The 22831-nt window shown below is 44.3% G+C and overlaps 1 protein-coding gene across 5 annotated transcripts in view; it reads right to left on the bottom strand.

Moving 5' to 3' along the window:
- Positions 1 to 10747: 10747 nt before the first annotated feature.
- Positions 10748 to 22831, bottom strand: part of VWDE (von Willebrand factor D and EGF domains) — a 65541-nt gene continuing 53457 nt past the window's right edge. For 3 of the 5 annotated variants that reach the window (XM_084858665.1, XM_084858666.1, XM_084858667.1), the window contains exons 23-31: positions 22682 to 22777; positions 21257 to 21352; positions 20014 to 20109; positions 18424 to 18519; positions 16623 to 16718; positions 16429 to 16524; positions 14465 to 14560; positions 12048 to 12151; positions 10748 to 11947 (exon numbers count right to left, since the gene is read on the bottom strand). In XM_084858665.1, the coding sequence (XP_084714791.1) occupies positions 11942 to 11947; positions 12048 to 12151; positions 14465 to 14560; positions 16429 to 16524; positions 16623 to 16718; positions 18424 to 18519; positions 20014 to 20109; positions 21257 to 21352; positions 22682 to 22777 (782 nt within the window). In that variant the 3' untranslated portion in view covers positions 10748 to 11941. The remainder of the gene's footprint in view (positions 11948 to 12047; positions 12152 to 14464; positions 14561 to 16428; positions 16525 to 16622; positions 16719 to 18423; positions 18520 to 20013; positions 20110 to 21256; positions 21353 to 22681; positions 22778 to 22831) is intronic. The other 2 variants (XM_084858664.1, XM_084858668.1) reach the window with 1 other exon arrangement.

Here is a 22831-nt window from a genome sequence, read left to right as displayed (position 1 = left end):
AGCACTTCCTTATATGTGACTGTTGCTGGGTTGAGGCTAATACTTCTTATCCTAAGTAGCTGTGGTGAGTGATATGTTTCCTGTTTCCGAACATAAGAAGAGCCCTGCTGGAGCAGACCAACAGCCTAACTAGTCCTAGTCTGGTCTCCTGCTTCCAATCAGATGCCTATGGGAAGCCCAGGGCAACTATGCTCTCCTGCTGTTGTCCCCCAGCAACTATTCAAAGGCAGCTGCCTCTGAACCTGGAGGCAGCATGTAGTACAAAACAAAGGGCTGGATGTGCCGGATCTCTGAAGCTAAGCAGGGTCAGCCCTGGTTAGTATTTGGATGGGAGACTGCCTGGGAATTGTCAGGGTGGAAACTGAGCCCATAGAGCCCCAGAGTAGTTCTGATTCTGAGGAGGACCAACCACCCATGGGAGAGGAGCTCGCCCATCTCTCACAGACACAGTGGCAAGGAGAGATTCCTCCTGCCTGCATTCCTGAGAGAGTGACCCTAGCAGTGAGAGCAGGGGATGGGATCTTGCTGGATGCTCGGCGGAGACGGCGGGAGCAGCGCCTGATGGAGGGCGCCGAGAGGTGGCACTCTGCCCGCTTGGCGCTAAAACAACGGTCGCGTCCCGAGGATCCCCGGGTAAGAGGGAGGACCTCTCCATAGCCCATAAGTTCAGAGTTTTCCCGCTCTTCCCCTTCAAATGGGAACCAACTGCCTTACCCGGAGCTTAGACTACTCTGCTAACTACCCCAGTGTGTTTCCTTGCTTAGTTGCTGGTGATTAGCATCTGAAAGAGTCATTAAGTTGTAAAGGAATAAAGCCTTGGAAAGAATCTATTTCGTGGTGAGTTGGCTATTGGAGGGGACTTAAAGAGGCACCTAGGGCGCTCCTGACAGGAATCGGGCTTCCTGCATTGAGCAGGGGGTTGGACTCGATGGTCCTGTTGGCCCCTTCCAACCCTATAATTCTAGTCATAACTAGAAGCCTCTGAGTGGTTCCCTTTGTGAGTGTGTGTGTGTGTGTGTGTGAGTGAGTGAGAGAGAGAGAAAGAGTGTATATAGGTGACATCTAGGTAGGTAAACAAACCTAGATGTCACGAGAGGATTTTTTAAAAGTTGTAATGATGCAGCAAGTGTGCAAACTTTCAGACATTTAATTCTAAAGTTGCCATGGCGCTAAACAAACTTTAATGTCTAGTTTCTCTAAATTTTTTCTTAAACAGTTGCTTAGCCAACTGTAGGTGAATGTCAGGCTCTTGCAGGGTTCTGTAAATTTCTGCTATTGTGTGTGTGTGTGTGTGTTTTTAATTGCTTGAATTCAGCACCATCTGCTGGCTGTTAAGGTTTTTGCCTCCCTCCACCTCCAGCTTCCTTCTGGGCCTTCAGTTTCATTTTTACTATTGAGCATTTGTTCTTTTATAATCAAAAACAAAGATGGCAAGGACCTAACAGAAGCAGAAGAGATCAAGAAAAGGTGGCAAGAATATACGGAAGATCTGTATAGGAAGGATAATAATATCGGGGATAGATTTGACAGTGTGGTCAGTGAGCTAGAGCCAGACATCCTAAAGAGTGAGGTTGAATGGGCCTTAAGAAGCATTGCTAATAACAAGGCAGCAGGAGATGACGGTATCCCAGCTGAACTGTTTAAAATCTGGCAAGATGATGCTGTCAAGGTGATGCATGCCATATGCCAGCAAATTTGGAAAACACAAGAATGGCCAACAGATTGGAAAAAATCAACTTATATCCCCACACCAAAAAAGGGAAGCACCAAAGAATGTTCCAACTATCGAACAGTGGCACTTATTTTACATGCCAGTAAGGTAATGCTCAAGATCTTGCAAGGTAGACTCCAGCAATTCATGGAACAAGAATTGCCAGATGTACAAGCTGGGTTTAGAAAAGGCAGAGGAACTAGAGACCAAATTGCCAATATCCACTGGATAATGGAGAAAGCCAGGGAGTTTCAGAAAAATATCAATTTCTGTTTTATTGACTATTCTAAAGCCTTTGACTGTGTGGATCGTAACAAATTGTGGCAAGTTCTTGGTGGGATGGGGATACCAAGTCATCTTGTCTGCCTCCTGAGGAATCTGTATAACGATCAAGTAGCAATGGTAAGAACAGACCACGGAACAACAGACTGGTTTAAGATTGGGAAAGGAGTATGGCAGGGTTGTATACTCTCACCCTACCTATTCAACCTGTATGCAGAACACATCATGCGACGTGCTGGGATTGATGAAGCAAAGGTTGGAGTTAAAATCGCTGGAAGAAACATTAACAATCTCAGATATGCAGATGGTACCACTTTGATGGCTGAAAGCGAGGAGGAGCTGAGGAACCTTATGACGAAGGTGAAAGAAGAAAGTGCAAAAGCTGGGTTGCAGTTAAACCTCAAAAAAACCAAGATTATGGCAACCAGCTTGATTGATAACTGGCAAATAGAGGGAGAAAACGTGGAGGCAGTGACAGACTTTGTCTTTCTAGGCACAAAGATTACTGCAGATGCTGACTGCAGCCAGGAAATCAGAAGACGTTTACTTCTTGGGAGGACAGCAATGACAGATCTTGATAAAATAGTTAAGAGCAGAGACATCACACTGACAACAAAGGTCCGCATAGTTAAAGCAATGGTATTCCCCATAGTTCAGGTATGACCTCAATCATATCCCTTATGAATATACAGTGGAGGTGAGGAATACATTTAAGGGATTAGACTTGATAGACAGAGTGCCTGAGGAACTATGGATGGAGGTCCGTAACATTGTTCAGGAGGCAGCAACTCAATCCATCCCAAAGAAAAAGAAATGCAAGAAAGCCAAGTGGCTGTCTGATGAGGCTTTACAAGTAGCTGAGGAAAGAAGAGAAGCAAAAAGCAAGGGAGAAAGGGGAAGATATATCCAACTGAATGCAGAGTTCCAGAGAATAGCAAGGAGAGACAAGAAGGCCTTCTTAAATGAACAATGCAAAGAAATCGAGGAAAACAACAGAATGGGAAAGACTAGAGATCTCTTCAAGAAAATCGGAGATCTCAAGGGAACGTTTTGTGCAAAGACGGGCATGATAAAGGACAAAGAAGGCAGGGACCTAACAGATGCAGATGAGATTAAGAAGAGGTGGCAAGAATACACAGAAGAACTATACAGGAATGATCTTAATGTCCCTGATAGCCATGATAGTGCGGTCACTGAACTTGAGCCGGACATCCTCGAGAGTGAAGTCAAGTGGGCCTTAGGAAGCATTACTAACAACAAAGCTAGTGGAGATGACAGTATTCCAGCTGAGCTATTTAAAATCCTAAAAGATGATGCTGTTAAAGTGCTGCATTCAATATGCCAACAAATTTGGAACACTCAACAATGGCCGCAAGACTGGAAAAGGTCAGTTTACATTCCAATTCCAAAGAAGGGCAATGCCAAAGAGTGTTCAAACTACCGCACAATTGCGCTCATTTCGCATGCCAGCAAGGTGATGCTCAAAATCCTACAAGCTAGGCTTCAGCAGTATGCGAACCGAGAACTACCGGAAGTACAAGCTGGGTTTTGAAGAGGCAGAGGAACTAGAGATCAAATCGCCAACATTCGCTGCATCATGGAGAAAGCAAGAGAATTCCAGAAAAACGTCTATTTCTGCTTCATTGACTACGCTAAAGCCTTTGATTGTGTGGATCACAACAAACTGTGGCAAATTCTTAAAGTGATGGGAGTACCAGACCACCTTACCTGTCTCCTGAGAAACCTGTACGAGGGTCAAGAAGCAACAGTAAGAACCAGACATGCAACAACCGAGTGGTTCAAAATTGGGAAAGGAGTACGACAAGGCTGCATATTGTCACCCTGCTTATTTAACTTATATGCAGAGTACATCATGAGAAATGCCGTGTTGGATGAATCACAGGTCGGAATTAAGATTGTTGGGAGAATTATCAATAACCTCCGATATGCAGACGATACCACCCTAATGGCAGAAAGCGAAGAGGATCTAAAGAGCCTCTTGTTGAGCGTGAAAGAGGAGAGTGCAAAAGCTGGTTTGAAACTCAACATTAAAAAAATGAAGATCATGGCATCTGGCCCTATCACTTCCTGGCATATAGAAGGGGAAGAAATGGAAGCAGTGACAGATTTTACTTTCTTGGGCTCCAAGATCACCGCAGACGGTGACTGTAGCCATGAAATTAAAAGACGCTTGCTCCTTGGGAGGAAAGCTATGGCAAACATAGACAGCATAGTAAGAAGCAGAGACATCACCTTGCCGACAAAGGTCCGTCTAATCAAAGCTATGGTTTTCCCAGTAGTAATGTATGGCTGTGAGAGCTGGACTATAAGGAAGGCTGAGCGCCGAAGAATTGATGCTTTCGAACTGTGGTGCTGGAGAAGACTCTTACGAGTCCCCTGGACTGCAAGGAGGTCATATCAGTCAATCCTAAAGGAAATCAACCCTGAGTGCTCATTGGAAGGACAGATACTGAAGCTGAAGCTCCAATATTTTGGCCACCTAATGCGAAGAGAAAACTCTCTGGAAAAGACCCTGATGCTGGGAAAGACTGAAGGCAAAAGGAGAAGGGGATGGCAGAGGATGAGATGGCTAGATAGCATCACCGATGCAATGAATATGAACTTGAGCACGCTCCGGGAGAGAACGCAGGACAGGAAGGCCTGGCGTGCTATGGTCCATGGGGTCACGAAGAGTCGGACACGACTGAACGACTGAACAACAACAACAATTCCCCGTAGTAACCTATGGCTGCGAGAGCTGGACCATAAGGAAGGCTGAGTGAAGGAAAATAGATGCTTTTGAACTGTGGTGCTGGAGGAAAATTCTGAGAGTGCCTTGGACTGCAAGATCAAACCAGTGCATACTCCAGGAAATAAAGCCAGACTGCTCACTTGAGGGAATGAAATTGAAGTGACTGACCTAATAAAGAACAACAACATTTGTTCTAAGTCTGATCTTACCTGCTGCTGTGCCAAACCAATGTCTGATAGGATTATGTTACAAAGGCTGTGTGGTTCACACTAATGTTGTGCCAGATTTAACACCTAACCTATGTCATAGTAGCATTCATATTTGAAAAGGGCAACCGCAGTAGGTCTCTTTCTCCTCCTCTCTTTTTAAAAATACACGCAGAATTCCACAAACTCAAAAAAGGTTTTACAGCTACTATCAGCATAAAGAGGGGGGCAGGGGGGGGAGTATTTGCATATTAACATTGCTGCATTTAAGATTTTGTCTTGGTAGATGAATCATGGCTAGAAACTGCTGGTTGCAGCCTGGAAATCTAAATGCGTGTGTGTGTTGCAGATTGTGGTATAATTATATTGATTTAAAGTGGTAGATAAGAAGGAAGCCTAATTATAGGAATTGGCTTCAGCTGCTGTGGTGCAAATAGTAGTTTGCTTTGTTGCCAGAGCTATCCTCTGCTTCATTTGCCATAAAATCTACCAAGCTGTTCCTACAATGAAAAACCATCAGCACATAATTAAGCTATTGTTCCTTACCCAAAGGACCTAGGTAGGTATTGTTGGGCACCTGCTGAGACCCTCTCCCTAGGCAGGGGCCCACTGCTGACCCTTGCAGCCTCCTGGTTCTGTTACGCGTTGCCATTTTGCCCTGGTCACTTGCCTTCATTGAATGTGCAAGCAGTGATAAGGGTGAGGACATGGAGTAACATCTTCCCCTCCCCTCGCACTGGCTGTCTGGGTGGTTGTGCACAGGGCCGGCCCTACCATTAGGAAGATGAGGCAGTAGCTTCAGGCAGCAGCAAGGTATTGAAAGAAAAATGTGTGTGCCTTGCAACCTGCCCTACACTAGCCTGATACCTTCAGGTACGGTAAAGGACACTGTCCCATTGCCAGTGTTGAAGAAAGATTGAACGGCCAGGCTAGTCAGCTTTTGTACATAGAATGGGAGAGGTTAGAATCATAGGGTTGGAAGGGGCCTACGAGAACATTGAGTCCAACCGCCTGTTCAATCTGCCTTCTTGTTCTTTGTTACAAGCAGCAAAATATCTTGGGCCGGCCCTGGATATGGACACTGGGGGGAAAGCATGCAAATGGGCAGCAATAACCACAGCAAGGTGGGCCCATGCAGGATGAGGGATCCACTGAGGACATCTTGCCCAAGCCCCCCCCTCAACTCTTGGAGCTGCCACTCATCTATAAGCCCTTTGTGCAGCACAGGGAAAGGGTTGTTGTGCAGCAGTGCTGATCAGAGCTGCTAAGACAACGCTGCTATTTGTGTGTTCCTTTGTCAGGTCTAAGTGTAGCACTGTTGCTAGAATCGTCATGTCTAAACCTATGACTTGCAATCTGAAAGTAGCAGCTCATGGGATTTGCTTTTAAGAGTTGACAAGAAATTCAACATCACCCCATACTTTTGTAGCGAACCTGGGATGGGCGGGGGGGAATTAAACTCAAGTTTGCCTCTATTTTTGACATCCCCTTAGGCATGCCTTTGCTGCACATTTGTAGTGCCTTTATATTCAGATGATAGCAACATAGCCTCCAGCCCTGCACTTTGGAGCCTGCAGAATGTCGAACTTGAATCAAGTCTGCCGTAGCGAGATTTTCAAGTTGAAGTCACCTCCTCTCTGTCTATCTGCGTGAAGACGATGTCAAGTCACTTACAGTGGAACGATAAAAACAAGTTATAAATGTAAATCAGGTCAACCATTTGCGTCTAAAAATCAAAATGTGTCTGGGAAGCCAGACATTTTGTGCAGGAATATTTTAAATGAAGGATAATTTATCGAGGGCAGGAAGGACCTTTTCAGCATGGTAACATGCTGGAGATAAAAGCATCCACCAGCTATCATAAACTTTTAATGCATGTAATTTACAGAGGAATAGATTTTTTAAAAATAAAAACACTATAAATGTGTATTCTTGTAGGGAAGGGCCATAGCTCCGTGGCAGCGCACACGCTTTGCATGCAGAAGCTCCCAGGTTTGATCCCTGGGATCTCCAGGTAGGGCTGGGAAAATTCCCACTTGATTCGCTGGAGACCTGCTGCCGGTCACTGTCAACAATACAGGGTTAGATGGACAGAGGGTCTCACTCAGTGTAAGGCAGCTTCAAATGGTGGCCAGAGGGTAGACTTCACTTCTGGGATAATGCCCCCTAGGTGGAAGACAGGATTGAACTCACCAGGGGAACTTCACCAGGGGAGTGCTAACCTTTCCCTCCTAGGCTGAGACTGGCAGAGAAATCCCTCGACTCCTAGCAGAGATGGGGAACCTGTTTTCTGTTGAAGGACGCATTCCATCGTGGATAATCTGTTGGCTACATGCTGGCAGTGGGCAGGACCAAAGCAGACAATGGCTGGAGCCAGAGCCAAAAGTGGGCAGGGCCTCTCCATGTCTTGTTCTTCTCTCTCTCTCTCTTCCTCCCTGCCGAGTGGGCTGCTGAGGGAGGGGCAGATTGCTCTCGTCAGAGGTCTGAACTTCTAGCTTGCAGAGGGCTTTTGAAATTAGGATGAGGGCAGGCCAGCCCTAGGACTGGGCAAAGCAAGGCAGGCGCCTCAGGCAGCAGATGCTGAGGGAGCAGCAGTGAGGTGCTGGAGGACAGAGCTGTAGATACTATGCAGCTACCTTGCTGTCCTCAGGTGTGGTGGACAAGTGTCCTATTGCTTGTGTTGAAGTAAGATTCAAGGATCACTGTGGCTGACTTCTGTATGTAGAGGGGTGGGGCTGCCATTTTGTCCTTTGCCTCAGTCACCAAAAAGTCTTGGGCTGGCCCTGGCTGAGCGTTGCTTTTCTCCTCCCTCCCCTCTTTTTCCTTATGTGTCATATCTTTTAGATTATAAGCCTGAGGACACGCCCTGTCATACAACAACTGAACTTTGTAAGCTGCTCTGGAAGTCTGGCTAATGAACAGGGTAAAAATGCTGTCTGTCAGTCTGTCTGTGGCATTAGAGCCACTGGTTGTCCATCCCGGCCCTAGCACCATTTAACAACAATAATGAATCTCTAACCTAACACTGAAACACTTCAAATGATAGTGAGTGAAGGGAGCCATAGGCCTGTACAGCCCTTCTTCCCTAGTGTATGCAACTAGCAGTGCAGCAATGACCGTCTGGCCATCTTCAAGAATAGATGTTTCTGGCGAGTTAACGTTTCACTTTTTCTCAAGGTGGCCAAAGGGCAGCTTATTGATCTCTGGAATACCTAAAAGCAGCATTATCCCTTGGGTGGGCTTTTTTTGCTTATGGCTGCACCTCAGGGTAGCAACATTCTCCAAAGTACCCTTCTCCTAAATGCCGCCTCTAGATGCAAGGCAAACCCTGTACTGCTTCAGGGCTCCAATGTCCATGTGGCTGCTCTACCGGTCTCTGCCACAGAAAAATGTAGCCATTCCCGACATGAACGAGCAGTAATATTGTGGGAGTTTGCCAAATGACTTGTTCACCGTCATAACGCTGTCTTTAAGAGAGTTCTGTGCCTAGACTTGGGAGTTGTGGTGTGGTTTCTACTTGCAGCGATGCCTACCCTCCTCCAGAGATGACCTTCTCTCTCCTCTCGCTATCAGGGATAGCCAGGACATTATAGCAGCCAATTCTGCTGAAACAGAGCTCTGAACCTCTTGAGCAACTAAGTGCTTCAGCCAGCCCAGGAATTAAGACTTGGCATATTGTCACCAAACTAAATCAGGAAAATTGTGTATGTGTCCATGGATTCAACCGCACTCTATCCCTTAGTATTAGTCGGTGGTGGTGCCTTCACTTGGACAGGTCAGTCCTGGGAAATGCCGGGTGTGCTGTCACCCTCTCTACTCCTCCATTTGAGGATAGACTGCCTTGTGGCCACCTTGAAGCTAATGTCAAATAACCATACACTTTTATGAAATATCACATTATGCTTAATACATAGTGCACAGCTACATCTTGTTTTTAATTAAACAAATGCAAAATGGGGGAATTGTTATCTGGATCACAGCATGCAGCAGTGATTAAGATGGAACAATTGCCACCCACCCAGCACCTCTAATTAATTAAATAAAAAAAATGGAGATGCATTAAGTGTAATGTGTAGATTGGCCCTTGATTGCAATTTAAAAAGAGAGTGCAATGTGCTTTTAGAGTGCACGTGTCTCTCCATTTTGGAAGTTATCCGATCTCCTATTGTGCTTCCTGTTTGATTAAAAGAGCTATGTGCAGGGTCTGTCAATGCAGGGCCAGGGAGAAATGCATGAAAATGGAATGATTACCACTGTATATAGAATATACCCCATTCTTTAAATATGTTTAGCTCCTCCCTGCGACTCCACTCTAGTTATGTTTGTACACTGGACTCTGCAGTTCCTGCTTTGACAAAGACCGCGAGACAAGGCAGAAACTTCCATTGATGTCTTATAACAGGGGTGGCAAAATGTGTGGCCCTCCAGATGTTGTGAGACTGCAACTCCCATTATCCCTCATCACTGGCGATGCTGGCTAGGGATGAGTCACAATCCAACGTCTGTCTGACCACATGTCCTCCATTTTTGCCTTAAAGGGCTACTTCAGTACCTTTTGCAGATTTTCCGAAGAGCAAGTCCCTTGAGGAACCGGCCAGGTCTATTTGCATGGCTGGCTTCAGGTTTGAGGGGCCTTGGGCAAAATGGCTTCAGTGACTCCCTCCACCACTGAGCCCTGGCAGGCTTGCCTGTCTGCAGCACAAGAATGCAGAGCCTCTTTCAGCCCGAGGGCCAAATGCCATTTCAGAGACGCTCTTGGGGACCACATTCCAGTGGTGGGGGCAGGGTCAAAGGCAAAAGGGGCGGGACAAAAATACAAGCCTATTGTCACTTTAACTCTCACTGCCAGTAACAAAGCCTTCGGAGGCATTTCTTCCTTTTTAGGATGCGGAAAAAGCTGCACAGAAGCTGAAAAACCACTAAACTATCGGTGGCCAGGGGAAACAAGATGGGGCTAGGGAAAATGGCATAGCCAACTAGGGAACCCCAGAATGGCAGACTGGGAGCCCAGGCAGGCCAGATTCGGCCATCCAGCCTGAGGTTCTGCACTCCCGCTGTAGTGGCAACGGTCCAAGCAGTGCTGGGCTACTGAGTCTAGTCCAGTGAAGGCTGGTGGCTCCAAGATCAGTGGGGTGCTAAAGCCGCTCTAGGTTTCAGTCAGAACTCTAAAGGGGCTACCAAAGGTGAATTAATAGCTTCATACTTTGGATAACTCCAAGTTCTGACTGATACCCAGTGCGGATGCACTGCCCACTGACCTTGGAGCCACCAGCCTCCACAGGACTAATCTAGCTATTCTTTTAATTTCCCACAATGACCTAGAGTGATGGTAGCCTGGGGCACCATGGAAAATTAAAAGGGTGGCTAGATCCTGCCACCTGATGCTGCTTAGAGTGCCAGGTTGTAAAAAACAGGGGTGGTGGTTCTGGGCAGACATCAGCAGTGGGCCTTTAGGCAGTTGCCCAAGTCTGTTAGCCTGCTCATTTGTTTGCCAATGTGAGTTTGCAACGACCTCCACAGCCCCCATGGCAGCCTCATCCAGCCTGGTGCCCTCCAGAGGAGTTCAACTGCTGCTCCCATAATTCCCAGCCAGCATGGCCATGACAGGAGCGGCAGTCCTAAGCAACTGGAAGGTACCAGGTTGGGGAAGGTTGCTCTATGGTGCACAGAGACCCGCAGGACGTGGAGCATCCCCGCTAGGTTGAGCTGATCCTTTTCAGTGTGTTTTAATCTATAATTCCCATTCTCAGGGAGGGGGGATCATAGCTTCCAGCTTGCAAAGTATGAAGCAAATTTATGATCCTAGTGTGTTACATATAAGTATTTATTTATCTGTTACATTCATATCCTGCCTTTTCTTCCAAGGAACCCAAGGGGGTGTACATGATTCTCCTCTTCCATTTAATCCTCACAACAACCCTGTGAGTTAGGTTGGGCTGAGAGTCAGTGGCTGGCCCGAAGTCACCCAGAGAACTTCATGGTAGAGAGGGAAGTAGAACCCAGATCTCCTGAGCCACAGTCCAACACTCTAACCACTACACCACACTGGCTCTCACATGTAAATGCACAGGCATTCCAGAGTTTCAAATTCAGGTGATTTCTGAATGCCCAGTTGGTTAAAGTAAGCAGATGGCTTAAGCAGTGAGAACGTATCCTACACAATCCATATGCTAGTATCATATTCCATGCCTAAACTATCGGAGGCACTTTGCAACTTACAAGACAGGATCCCAAGCAATCTCATGTAAGGGTTACATTTTTAAAGTGTGCTTCTCTAGCCACCCTCTGAATATGGATTGGGAATCTGAATCCTCTGCCTTATCATCAGATGTATTACAAAATTTAAAATCTGTGCTTTCTAGTTCTGAGGTGGCAAGGAAAACAAAGATGCACACTGGTGCAAAAATAAGTCTCCGTGGTTTTCAAATCATACTGAAATTTATCATCAGACTTTTTGTTTCAGAGAACATTGGCCACCCCAGCCCCTTCTGAAGACAAGGAGCAGGGTGTGGAAGGATGTGGTGTAGCATCTAAACATTGCTGCTATGTGGAGGATAGTGCAACCGACTAGCCACTCATGGTAAACTAAGGCCTGCCCTGACCTCACCTAGAAGCATCTAGCAGCCCAGGCCTCCATGTGTGGTGATATCACAATGTATCTGCTGCAATGAGTTTATGGGTCTGGGAAGGAGCAGGTCTCTGGATGCCTATAGGTCAGCTGCAGGAAGGGTTCTACTTGACATGAGTGGCTGGGCAGTTTGCCGTATGCCTGGCATAGCATTGTGCCTTACACGGAGCTAGTATGGTAGGGAAAAGAAGAACTACAGTGTGGAGCAGTTCTTCACTCTATTTCCTGCATGTGGAATGGGCTGGATTGTGCCCTTTATGTAAATGGTGCCTCAGGAGACCCTCTCTACATCCAAAGAACCCTGTAGTCCATGCAGCATGATTATACAATCCAGAGTTATTTATTCTTCAAGCATGATGTCCTCATACCTTGAAACAAAAGGGAAAAGGTCAGGCTAATTAGAATGCAGTTTACTTTCTCCCCCTCCTCTCCCATATTTTGGAAACAGAGTATTTCTACTGTAATTACCTGAATTTTTTTCCCACAGGTAACTCCACTGTAGCCAGGGCGGCAAGAGCAAACATTAGGCTGTATACACGTACCTCCGTATAGACATTTCCAGTTGCATACGGCTGAAACATACATATGTGCATATGTTTTATCTTGCAAACAAAACAAACTCTCTCTAAAGAAAAGAGGCCCTGATTAGTCTGCACTAACTCCAAGTGCACAAGCAGATGTTTAGATGCCACAAGCCAGCAGGTCATATATGCAGTAGTACTAGGGTCTCCAATGTTCCCGCAGACACCTTTCATGCCTGCCCGACTCCCTGCCCCTCCTGATTTTAATCTTATTTCTTAAGATTTTTTAAATTATTATTTTTTTAACTGGGAGGTTGGCATGCTGCAGAACACAGTGCTGCTCTCCAACACCATCTTTATTTGGGTGCAAAAGCGTGGTTTTGCATTTTAGAGTTCAGTCCCCACCTCTGCCTTGTACTTAGGTTCTTGGACAAGTTACTTTTCTTTTAGTCTTCTCAGTTGCCATATAGGAAATGCGTGTTTTGTGACAGGACAGGACCATCATGGCAGCCACTTTATGAAAGGGCAAGCCTCCCCCATTATGGTAGCCATTTTGTGAAAGTACCCATGATACACTCTCAAAATTCCACGTGTGCCCACTGACTGAAAAAGGTTGGAGACCTCTGGAAGTAGTGCAAGTAACAATCTGGTGGTTTGATGTCAGAAGGAACCTCAAACTTTCAACTTCTAAATGGCCCACAATTTTACAGCAACAAAGCAAAGGTGATATGGCTGTGATTTGGCTGTTCCAAGGTGATATGGCTGTGATTTGGGCCCAGTCATTTGATGGATGTTACTGCCAAATAATTTTTTAAATAAGATCTTGTACTTATGGTATTACGCTCCTCAAAGGCTTTACACGTGCATCAACGTCCTGTGGCATTCCACTAGAAATGCAAGGAGGACCAAGTCAATTTTAGACACATTTGGAGAGGAAATAAAAAGTACCAGACAGATATAGTTAAAAATATAAAAGAGATAGCAGGTTGTAAACTACCATCAAAACCTACTGTTTTGCTTTTAGGTAAACTTGATAGTGTTATTCCAAGTAAGAGCTGTAAAATGATATGTATGTAACATGTTGACTGCAGCCAATTTGCTAGTGACCCAATTATTGGAAGAAACAGCAATGACCAAAAATGAAGGAGTGAAAAAGGAGGAAATGGCATAGGATTTTAATGCATAAGATAATTTACTATAACAGACTTTGAGAGGGATTTAAAATAGGACTATCTGGAATGTTGATATAGCTCTACACAGTACTGGAAGAGAAATACTAATGATTAAAATGTTAAGAGCGAGGTGTTAAATGTAATATAAACACTATATAAAAGTCAATGTTTTGTTGTTTCAGTTTGAGATTTGAAGATTTTTTAATGTTAGATTCAGGATTTTAGATTTTTTATTTGAGTATATATATTGAATGAATGGTTACATTTTATTTAAATAAGATAACTGGTTATTCTAACAAGTACTGAAGTCATAAGAATATTGTTACAAGTATTTAAGATTATATATTGTTACTTTTTATTATAATCCTACTAATTATAAGGTTTTTCTTTATTAATTATACTCTAACTAGTTAAAAAAATTAAGTGGCTGTCCAGAAAACAACACACGGGCCACTCCAGGTATTTCAGTACTTGTTCAAACCCCATATGAAGCCAAGTTTAACCATCACAGTTCAAACTTTGAGAGGCTATTATTTACTTTTAGATAGCCCTTGGCTAGATCTCAAGGTCTGCCACTTGGTATGGGCAGGAGTGTCTGGGATGGTCATAGCTTGCCACTTGCTAGCGTAGAATGTCTCACTTTGCAAGAATGTATAAACATGCTCAAAGTTATTGGAGTATGGTCAGAACTTAGGTGTGATTAATGTGAGCATAATAATATATAAGTCTCTGAGACACTCTAAAGGTGGAATCTCAACACAGGCCGACCCAGGAAAGGTGCTGCATACCAGGCTGTTAGTGGAGTTCATCTGTTGCCATTCTGAGGGGATCCCGGCAACTGTAGGGACGTAAGCATTATAATCTTGCTTTGTAGTTTCTTGCTGTAATCAGTGCCCTGTAGTGTTTTGCTTTCTTGCTTTGTTAGTTTGTTCTCGCTTAATGAAATCTTTACCCTTCACCCACTGGTGTGTTCACTTTTTCTGAATCCTAAAAAGAACTGTTGCCTCCTGGTAACACTATCTCACAGGGAAAGCTGACTCTCTTTCAGCTTGCTTTAGTAAGTGTTCTTTCAACTGTACCACTAAAGACCAGTTCATAGTGTGTCTCTAGATGTAACATGATCCAGCAATGGAAGCTCTAACAGAAACACATGGTTTTCCCCACTGTAATCCAGACACTATAGCTGACTCACGTGTTTGACACTGAACTCCTCCCCACCCTGCAGGGCAATGGCAAGTACTTGGTCCAAAACATTCACCCCCATTCTTGCACTTCTGAAGACATATAGCTGCATAAAACAGACAGACATACTTTAAGGGAACTATGAATACCTGTGATGGCTCAAAATTTATGCAAGCAATTAACAAAAAGTGCAGGGAAGAATATGATCAAATGATGTCTACCATTTAAAAAATTCATCTGAAAAGGTGTATTGTTGTTTAAGCTGTACCTCACATAGATGTGGCTGTTCTTAACCAAAGCAGGAGTGGGGTTAGCCAGGTGCTTACCATGGAAATGTATTTTATAAAATTCAAGTTAAAAATAGAGGCAACAAAAAAATACACATAGTGATACAACAAGACCACTAAATAACTCACTGATTATAATTAGTATATCATGGATATGCTTGTGGGCCAGCTAGACTAAAACAGCCTAAGGATAACCTCGCTAACTAATGAAAGTTTGGAAAAAAGTTCTATAGCATATAAAAGTGTGTGTGTGTGTGTGTGTGTGTGTGTGTGAGAGAGAGAGAGGGGGGGGGAGGGAGGGAGGGGCAGGCATCTGTTGTTGTTCAGTTGTTCAGTCGTGTCCGACTCTTCATGACCCCATGGACCATAGCACGCCAGGCCTTCCTGTCCTGCGGAATTTGATCAGAAGTTTGAAGGGGTTCCACACAGGAAATAGATGGAAATCATGGTGCCATCATCTTTCAAAGTAGGATTCCTTGCTTGCTGCTCTTGCACAGTGAGTTTGTACATACTATAGTCTCCCAAATGCTATCAACCCACTGTTGTTTAGTTGGCTATTTGGAGGCTTCCAAATACATGCTATACATGACACTGCCACTATATAAATTACTTAAGACAGTGGTCAGGGGAAAAGGGGTGGGGCCAGGGGAAGGGGCATGGCCATCTGGGGAAATCTGGAGGACTGGATTTGGCAGCCAGGCTTGAGATCGTATACTCCTGCATTAGGTGAGCCCAGGTGTTTACAAGAATGATGGCCAAGGTGAGACTGAAGGAGGGTCACCTCCTATCAAGCAGGGAACAATGAGCTGGAAAAAGTATTGAACATGACAATGAAAAAAAATGGTCAAGGGGGTTTGAGCATCTTCCCTAGGAGGAGAGGTTAAGAGGCTGGGCCTTTAGAAAAAGAGGCTAAGGGAAGAGAGGGGCATAAGAGAGATTTAGGAAGGAAGGAATTAATACAATGGGGGCACTCCTACTTGTTGCCAAAGGATTCTACTTTGGACTCCAAGGATCCATACCACAGGGCCTGCATCCTCTAAGCACCTTGCCCCCTCCGCTGCAAGGCTGAAGAGAAGCAGGCTCTTGCTTCCTTAAGCCTCTCCAACTCTCAGCCCTGGCAAGTTGAGGGCACACCTTGTCACCAGCAATATTCCACCCCCCGGTTCTGGGAGCGGGTTGGAACACCCTCTCCCCAATACTTTTCTGCAAGATTCTATAACCATCTTCTACTTTGCCCTCTGCCCTCACTCACGGATGTTTACTGGCCTTTATATATGAATCGAACGCAACCTGATTTTGATCTCATTTGTATTAGTTTAACAAAGATACTGTCTGGCATCCTCTGTATGAGAGATGGGAATTTGTCTCGGAACCGTGGCAGCCTTTCAAAAAGGCTCTTAGGGAGATATGTTGTGCCAGAAAGATATTGAGTTGTGCATGAAGTTGCTTGCTTAAGGACTTGAGATAAACAAGGAAATCTACACATGCTATTTGGGAACAGAAGGTAAGTCCTGCGTCCATCATTTAGACAGGAAAACCCTGAAGGTCACATCAAGCAACGGTGAAAAGATGCCCTCCACTTAGAATTGAATATAAATTAAATGCTACTTATTGCTATAGCTTGGACAAAGTGTATTTATGCACCCAATTTAACAAGCTTCTTTTTTATGCTGAAAGAAGTACGTACGTGTATTGCATCTTTTGCCTCTCCATCCTGATGGGCAAGAGCAAATATTTGGGCCCACACATCTTCCTCTGTTCATGCACACTGGGTCACAGATACCTGAGACCAAAGAGCATATAGACATTACTCAGTGCATGTGATTAAGCTGGCAGCATTTCCCCAAGTTGAAACTTGCAAGCGTTTTGAAGCAGCCTTACTTTTTTCACACCTTCTGCCAATGTAGCCCTCAGGACATGTGCAAACATTATTTCTCATACAGTGGCCACCATTCTTACAGGGAGGGTTGCAGACGGCTAAAGATAAAGAGACATAGAAGTGAGGTAGAGGTTTAACCGCTGCAGAGCACAGGAGCATATCAGCTTTGCTTCCCTCTCATAGGATCTGAACCTTAAGCAATGTTGGGTTCAGCGTGGGGGGCTAACCAGTTCTGTCCAGCTTCTTACTAAGAAAGGCCACTGCTCTCTAGCACCCACCTACTGGCTGTCAACAGTTAGGCATTCTGCTTCCCCAATGGCAAAGTAAGGAGGAACGATATAAAGAGAAATATCAGCACAGCTTCTCTTTTGACTCACGACTATAAATGGACTACAAATGATGTGCCCCATCCTATTATCCCACATTCAAATGTCCAGGAAGACATGATTTCCGCATTCATATGTACATGAACACACTTGCCATATGCATACACACATTTACATCAGCACACTCCACTTTGCAGACTACCAACACTTCTGGCAAGCCTTACCATAAATACATAAAGGTATAGGCCCAGCCTAGAGTAAAAGGGATCAAAGCTAGTAGACATATCACACAATGGTGTGAACATATATGAGCAGCATTCATACAAGCAATGTCCAGGTATAGCCCTGCTCTAAGAATCCACCCTGCAGTTGCAATCTTTGTCCAAGCTGCAGTGACCAGCCTTGAACAGGGGATATACTAGGAGATTCTATGTCCTTCAGCGCTTGGGCATTCACTAGCAATCTTGTTGATTTTGACAACCTTGCACGGTTAGTGGAGAAACAGCGAAATGATTATTATAGCCTGGTGCTGAAGAACATCCTTGTATAACCTGAACCTCTGGCAAAAACATGCTGGAGGACGCAAGCATGGCTGACTCCTCCCCTTCCATGAGCCTTGATCCTCATCCTCAATATTTATCATTCAAGGGGTGTTGGCCTTCTAACCTGCATAGGCTCTTGCCAGTAACACTGAGGCAGTTCTGTAGAGACGTTGGGGAGGGGAGGGGGCTGTTACAGCACAACATGTGAAACCCTTATTCTCAGACCATTACAAGGATCAGGCCAAAGTCTGGTTTGGAGGTTTACGTGTCCACTTCAGAGGATAAAAAGCAGTCACTAGCCTTCAATGTCATAGGTGGTAGTGAAGGCATGTCTCTGCCCCCACGCCACCCTGTCTGGACCAAGCTGTAGCTCCTGGCAAAGACAAATTTATGAAGACCAGGAACCAGGCTTAAGGCCTGTATCAGACAAGGTGCTTCTGAGGGCTCTCCCCATATGCTGCTCCTTTTCAGGGTCATCTCCTAGCAACTTGGAATGTCACTGACAATGGGCCAGGTGAGAGGCAGGTGGGAGATGGAACAGTGTGCATTCAGTGGTTCAGGTTCTTCCCCTTTAAGAAGTCTTACAGTCTTCAAAGTCTTGCTGGAGTTGAGGCTCCCTCCCCGCTCCCCACAACACACACACACTGACCCCAGCCACAAGTAGGCCAGAATGGGAAAGGGTGGAGCCTAGGAGTATTTAAACCTTCAGCCTGGAGCCTGTGGAAATCATGCAACAAATCACATTACATCAGCTTCTACAAACTCTTAGCAAAGCCCTTAACCACAGCCTCTGCTGTGCCCACTACAAGACCCAAAATGTGTTCTATTCCATCAATGTTATTTCCTTGAAAATGGATATGGGGCGGGGGATGACGACAACAGGGGAGCAAGACCCAGTTTAATTATCATTTTCTTCTTTCTAAAAACAACATTACCATTCTGACAATAGGCACCAAAAAATCCATTTGGGCAAAGGCATACATTTGGTTTAATACAGGATCCACCATTCAGGCACACTGGGTCACACACCGCTACAGAAGACAAAGAAGGGACAGGGAAATATATTCTTGTTAATGTTAAGTGGAAACATATAAATAAATGCAATGAAGTTAATTCATTTCATTTTTAACTCACTTAACTATGCTGTAACAGGAGAAATAACTGAAGTGCAATTTACTTGAAACTATTATTTGAAAGTAGGCATGCCACTTCTCCCAGGCCAAAAGGAAAAATTACTTATGCTTATTTGCATAGGTTGCTTGTTTAAATGTAAACACAGATAGAAAATGCCTTTTGACTAGCTAGCATTGAGACTGTGATTAACTAACAAACATCCTTCTTCTCCAGGAAAACAAAACACAGAACGACCAGGCTTGCACGATCACGGAGGGGGAAATAAGCCAGGGTGGCTTATTTCCCCACCGTCACACACACACACACACACACGCGCGCGCGCTGGTCGTGTGCTGGGGAGATTTGCATAATTACCCTCAGCAGTGCAGCTTATTGTACCGTGTGAACCCAACCCGGCTGGGGTGGCTTGTTGCCATGGGTAATGAGCCACACAGAAACCTACAGGCCCATGGGTTCTGGGTGGCTTGTTACCACGGAAAGAAGCCACCCCGGCTGTGTTTGCACAACAAGCTGTGCTGCCGAGAGTAATGATGCAAATCTCCCCAGCAAGCGACTGGCATGAATGGTATTGGGTGGAGAGAGGAAATAAGCCACCATGGCTTATTTCCCTTCCGTGGTCATGCAAACTGGGACAGAGAGAGAGAGAGAGAACAAATAAGCAAAACCCTGGTTGGATGGCTTAAAACAGGCCTGGTGGCAGTCCTGTGCACTGTTAAAAACAGGGTGAGAGGTTAAAGAAACGAAGTCGACTTTGTATGCATAAGAGGACTTTTTCCTCACAAAGATATAGCAGGCTCTGCCTTCCTGGGATCCAGTATCAACCTGCACCATGATTATAAAGGTGTAAGATCATTTGACCTTGAAATCAATAGTTCCAATGGCTGTGACTTCAAAGAGCAATGCTGAGCAGAGCTCTACCACGAGGTTTCTATGGAAGATCACCCCCAAAGAAGAAGTTCCTGTGGGAGTCAATCCTCCCTCATCCCCATCCTAACCCTGGTCAATACTGTGGTATAGTGGCTAGAGTGCTGGACTGGGAGATCTGGGTTCTAGTCCCCACTCAGCCATGGAAGCTCACTAGATGTCTTTGGGCCAGTCGCAGACTCTCAGCCCAACCTACTTCACAGAGTTGTTGTTGTTGTGAGGATAAAACGGAGAGGAGGAGGATTATATACGCCGCCTCGGGTTCCTTAAGGAGGAAAACAGGAGGGATATAATAAAGAAATAAATACGGGTGGTAGCAATATGCATCAGAACTCTGGTACATCAAAGTCTACCACTTACAATATCACCATTTGTGATTTCAGAATTTTTGAGCTATGCTTGCTTCTTTTAGTGGCCAAGTATGTAGGATTCTACTGCACAGAAATTTCCGAGGTTGCGCTTTTTACCTGTACTACATGTGGGTCCATACCAGCCAACTCTGCATTGGCAGACATCTGGAGTAAGACATTCACCTCCATTTTCACAGTGCCTGTTGCAAACCACTGTATCAAGCAAAATTAACATAAATAAACAAACAAATCAATAAAAGCTAGTATAGAACAGAGGTTTTATAGCTGTAAGGTATCTGAATAACCAAGCTTGTGTCTAAATATGCCTTTGCCGCTTAATTTTTAGTAGCAAGAACAACACAAGATACTGATATAGGAAATTATCTAACATTAACCCTGTTTTGGTGCTTTGAAAAAAGTTTATAAACAGACTAGAATAACTTTTTAAAAAACAATGTTTTTCATAACTTTCCTAGAGTGTTTGAAGGACAACCATTCAAAGGTGAAGTTTTTTTTAAAAAAGGCCAGATGAAATGGACCACAAAGTGTTAAAGGATGATCACATGCTAACAATATTCCCTTCTAGACTGAAATTCTCTTCTTTTCACTCTTGCTGAAAGCAGAAGTGAACAGGGTCGGCCCACCCATGAAGCAGGGTGAAGGACCTGCACGAGCCAGCGGAGCTGGAAGACTGGAAAACTGCACCACTCCCTCTCCCAAGACCCTGCCCCCAGCCCAGCCCCATTTATGACACCTTTCTTCTCCACTAATTTCAGAGTAAAATTAAGAGTCACAAGCATTGAAGTGTGGCTAGAAAGCCAAAAAGAGCCTTAGGTTGCAATTTTATACATGCTTACCTGAGAGTAAGTCCCACTAAATTCAATGGGGCTTACTTTTGAGTAGATATGTACTAGCAATTATTCTAAAAGCAATGAGGAGAGGCAAAGACTTCGAGAAATCACTAACTTCAGTCCCATTGATTTTAGTAGGTCTACTCTAAGAATAACTAATTCTGGATCCAGCTCAATATTTCAACCAAACAGTTAAACCTATGCAATCGCCGGAGTTCTTGGATATATCTGAAGCATCCACAACTGATTAAACTGCCCAGCTAGATTTCATTTTGTCTGATTGAGAAGGGAGTCCACAGAAGCAAGGATAAAGCTAATTATCTTACTGCTGATGTGGCATTTAGTTGAAGTCAATTCATCAAGAGGTTTAGCCTTTTAGCAAACTGTCCAAGATAACTTTTGTGACAGCTGGCACAGCACATTAGAAATGTATAGTACCGTCTTATTTGGGTGCATCTCACTACACCAGGATCCTTTGTTCATCTGACTCTCATATTTTAATTACTCACTTGTTTCACACCGTGGACCTACAAACCCATAAGGACAAGTGCAAAGGTTTCTAGTCAGACATGTCCCTCCATGTTGGCAAGGTGGATCACAATGTGCTGCAAATATAAAAGTAGTTTGTTCAAGAAATCAGCTCCAAAAGGCCCATTAAAATCAGAGACTTTGGTTGGGTTCACACAACAGGACAACCCACACTCAACGTTGAGTATGGACTGAATGTGGGTTGTTGTTGAAACATGGGTTGTCTTGTTGTGTGAACCCAGACGTGCTAACAAACCATGGTTTGTTAACATGGAACAACCACAGTTCAGAAACCAACAACGTACTATGGATTCTTTTTGTGGGTTGCTTGTGGTTAACAACTCATGGTTTGTTAGCACAGTTGGCTTCACACAACACAACAACCTACATTTTAGCAACAACCCATGGTTCAACAACAACCCATACCCACTGGGGTTTGGGTTGACGTGTTGTGTGAACCCAGTCATTGAAACAAAAGATTAAAAAAGGCTTCTGTGCAAACAATTTGAACTAGCTGTCTTTTTAAAGAAAAAATTGAAGATGCTTCTTGGAATATAAAAAACAGTAAAAGAACAAATTCCACTGCATATTATATCCAAACAGAAAAATGATGAAATTAACAGAGACACTATGTTGTTATTTTTTTTACTTCTATACCCAAGAACAAAATTGATTTCAAAGGCACTGGTTGTATCTAAGCAGTTTGATGACAACAAAATATTTGGGAGTGAGGGGTATGTTTCACCAAATATTGCGCATTCGGATAATATACCAAAATGTCAACCATCAACATTCATCAACAGAGTCTCTGGTACAGCCTTTCCCAAGGCTGGCTGGGGGATAATGGGAATTGTAGTCCAATACTTCTGAAAGGCACCAGGTTGGGGAAGGCTGTTCTAGAAGTTGCATATATATGTACAAAAATGTATATATGAAGTAATGTTCATACGATGGGATGAAGAGGTCTTTTGGGCAATACATTTTACATGCAAAAGATGCTGCACAGAGCTGTAATACAGCACAGAAGATGGGATAAGACACAAATAGAATAGAGGAGTACCTGGGGATAACTGATGTATGTATTTCAACCACCAATTACATCAGAGCAAATCTTTGTGCCAGATACACAGTGGTAAAATGTTAGAATGAGACTGCAACAGTTACCTCACAAAGAATGCTGTTCTGCTACTCTGTGTGGCATTACAGTTCTTCTGAATGTCTTTAGGAAAAGGAGCTTACTTCTATAAGCTCCTGATCTTATGGGAACTTTGTAACAAAAGTGAAATACGACATTTCAGATTGTATTAGGTGTTTTCTGGAAAGTGTGAAATAAATGATACTGACACCTTCTGAGGATTAATATTTACAGCACAATTCAGTACACGTTTTGGGGACAGTCCATTTACCTTCAGCACAGATGGAACCACTGAATCCTGGGAGACATTCACATATGTTAGGCTTGGTGCATTTCCCATGGTTTTTGCACTCTGGTCGACACAGAGCTGTAGAAACCCAACATTAAATTCTCAGATGTATGATTTAGGATTATCAATTGC

The sequence above is a fragment of the Heloderma suspectum genome, chromosome 5 (genome assembly GCF_057233095.1).
Source record: "Heloderma suspectum isolate Gila_16-S chromosome 5, 16-S_ref, whole genome shotgun sequence".
NCBI lineage: Eukaryota > Metazoa > Chordata > Lepidosauria > Squamata > Helodermatidae > Heloderma > Heloderma suspectum.
The sequence above is the reverse complement of the archived record's forward strand: the minus strand, read 5'-3'. Positions and strand labels throughout refer to the sequence as shown.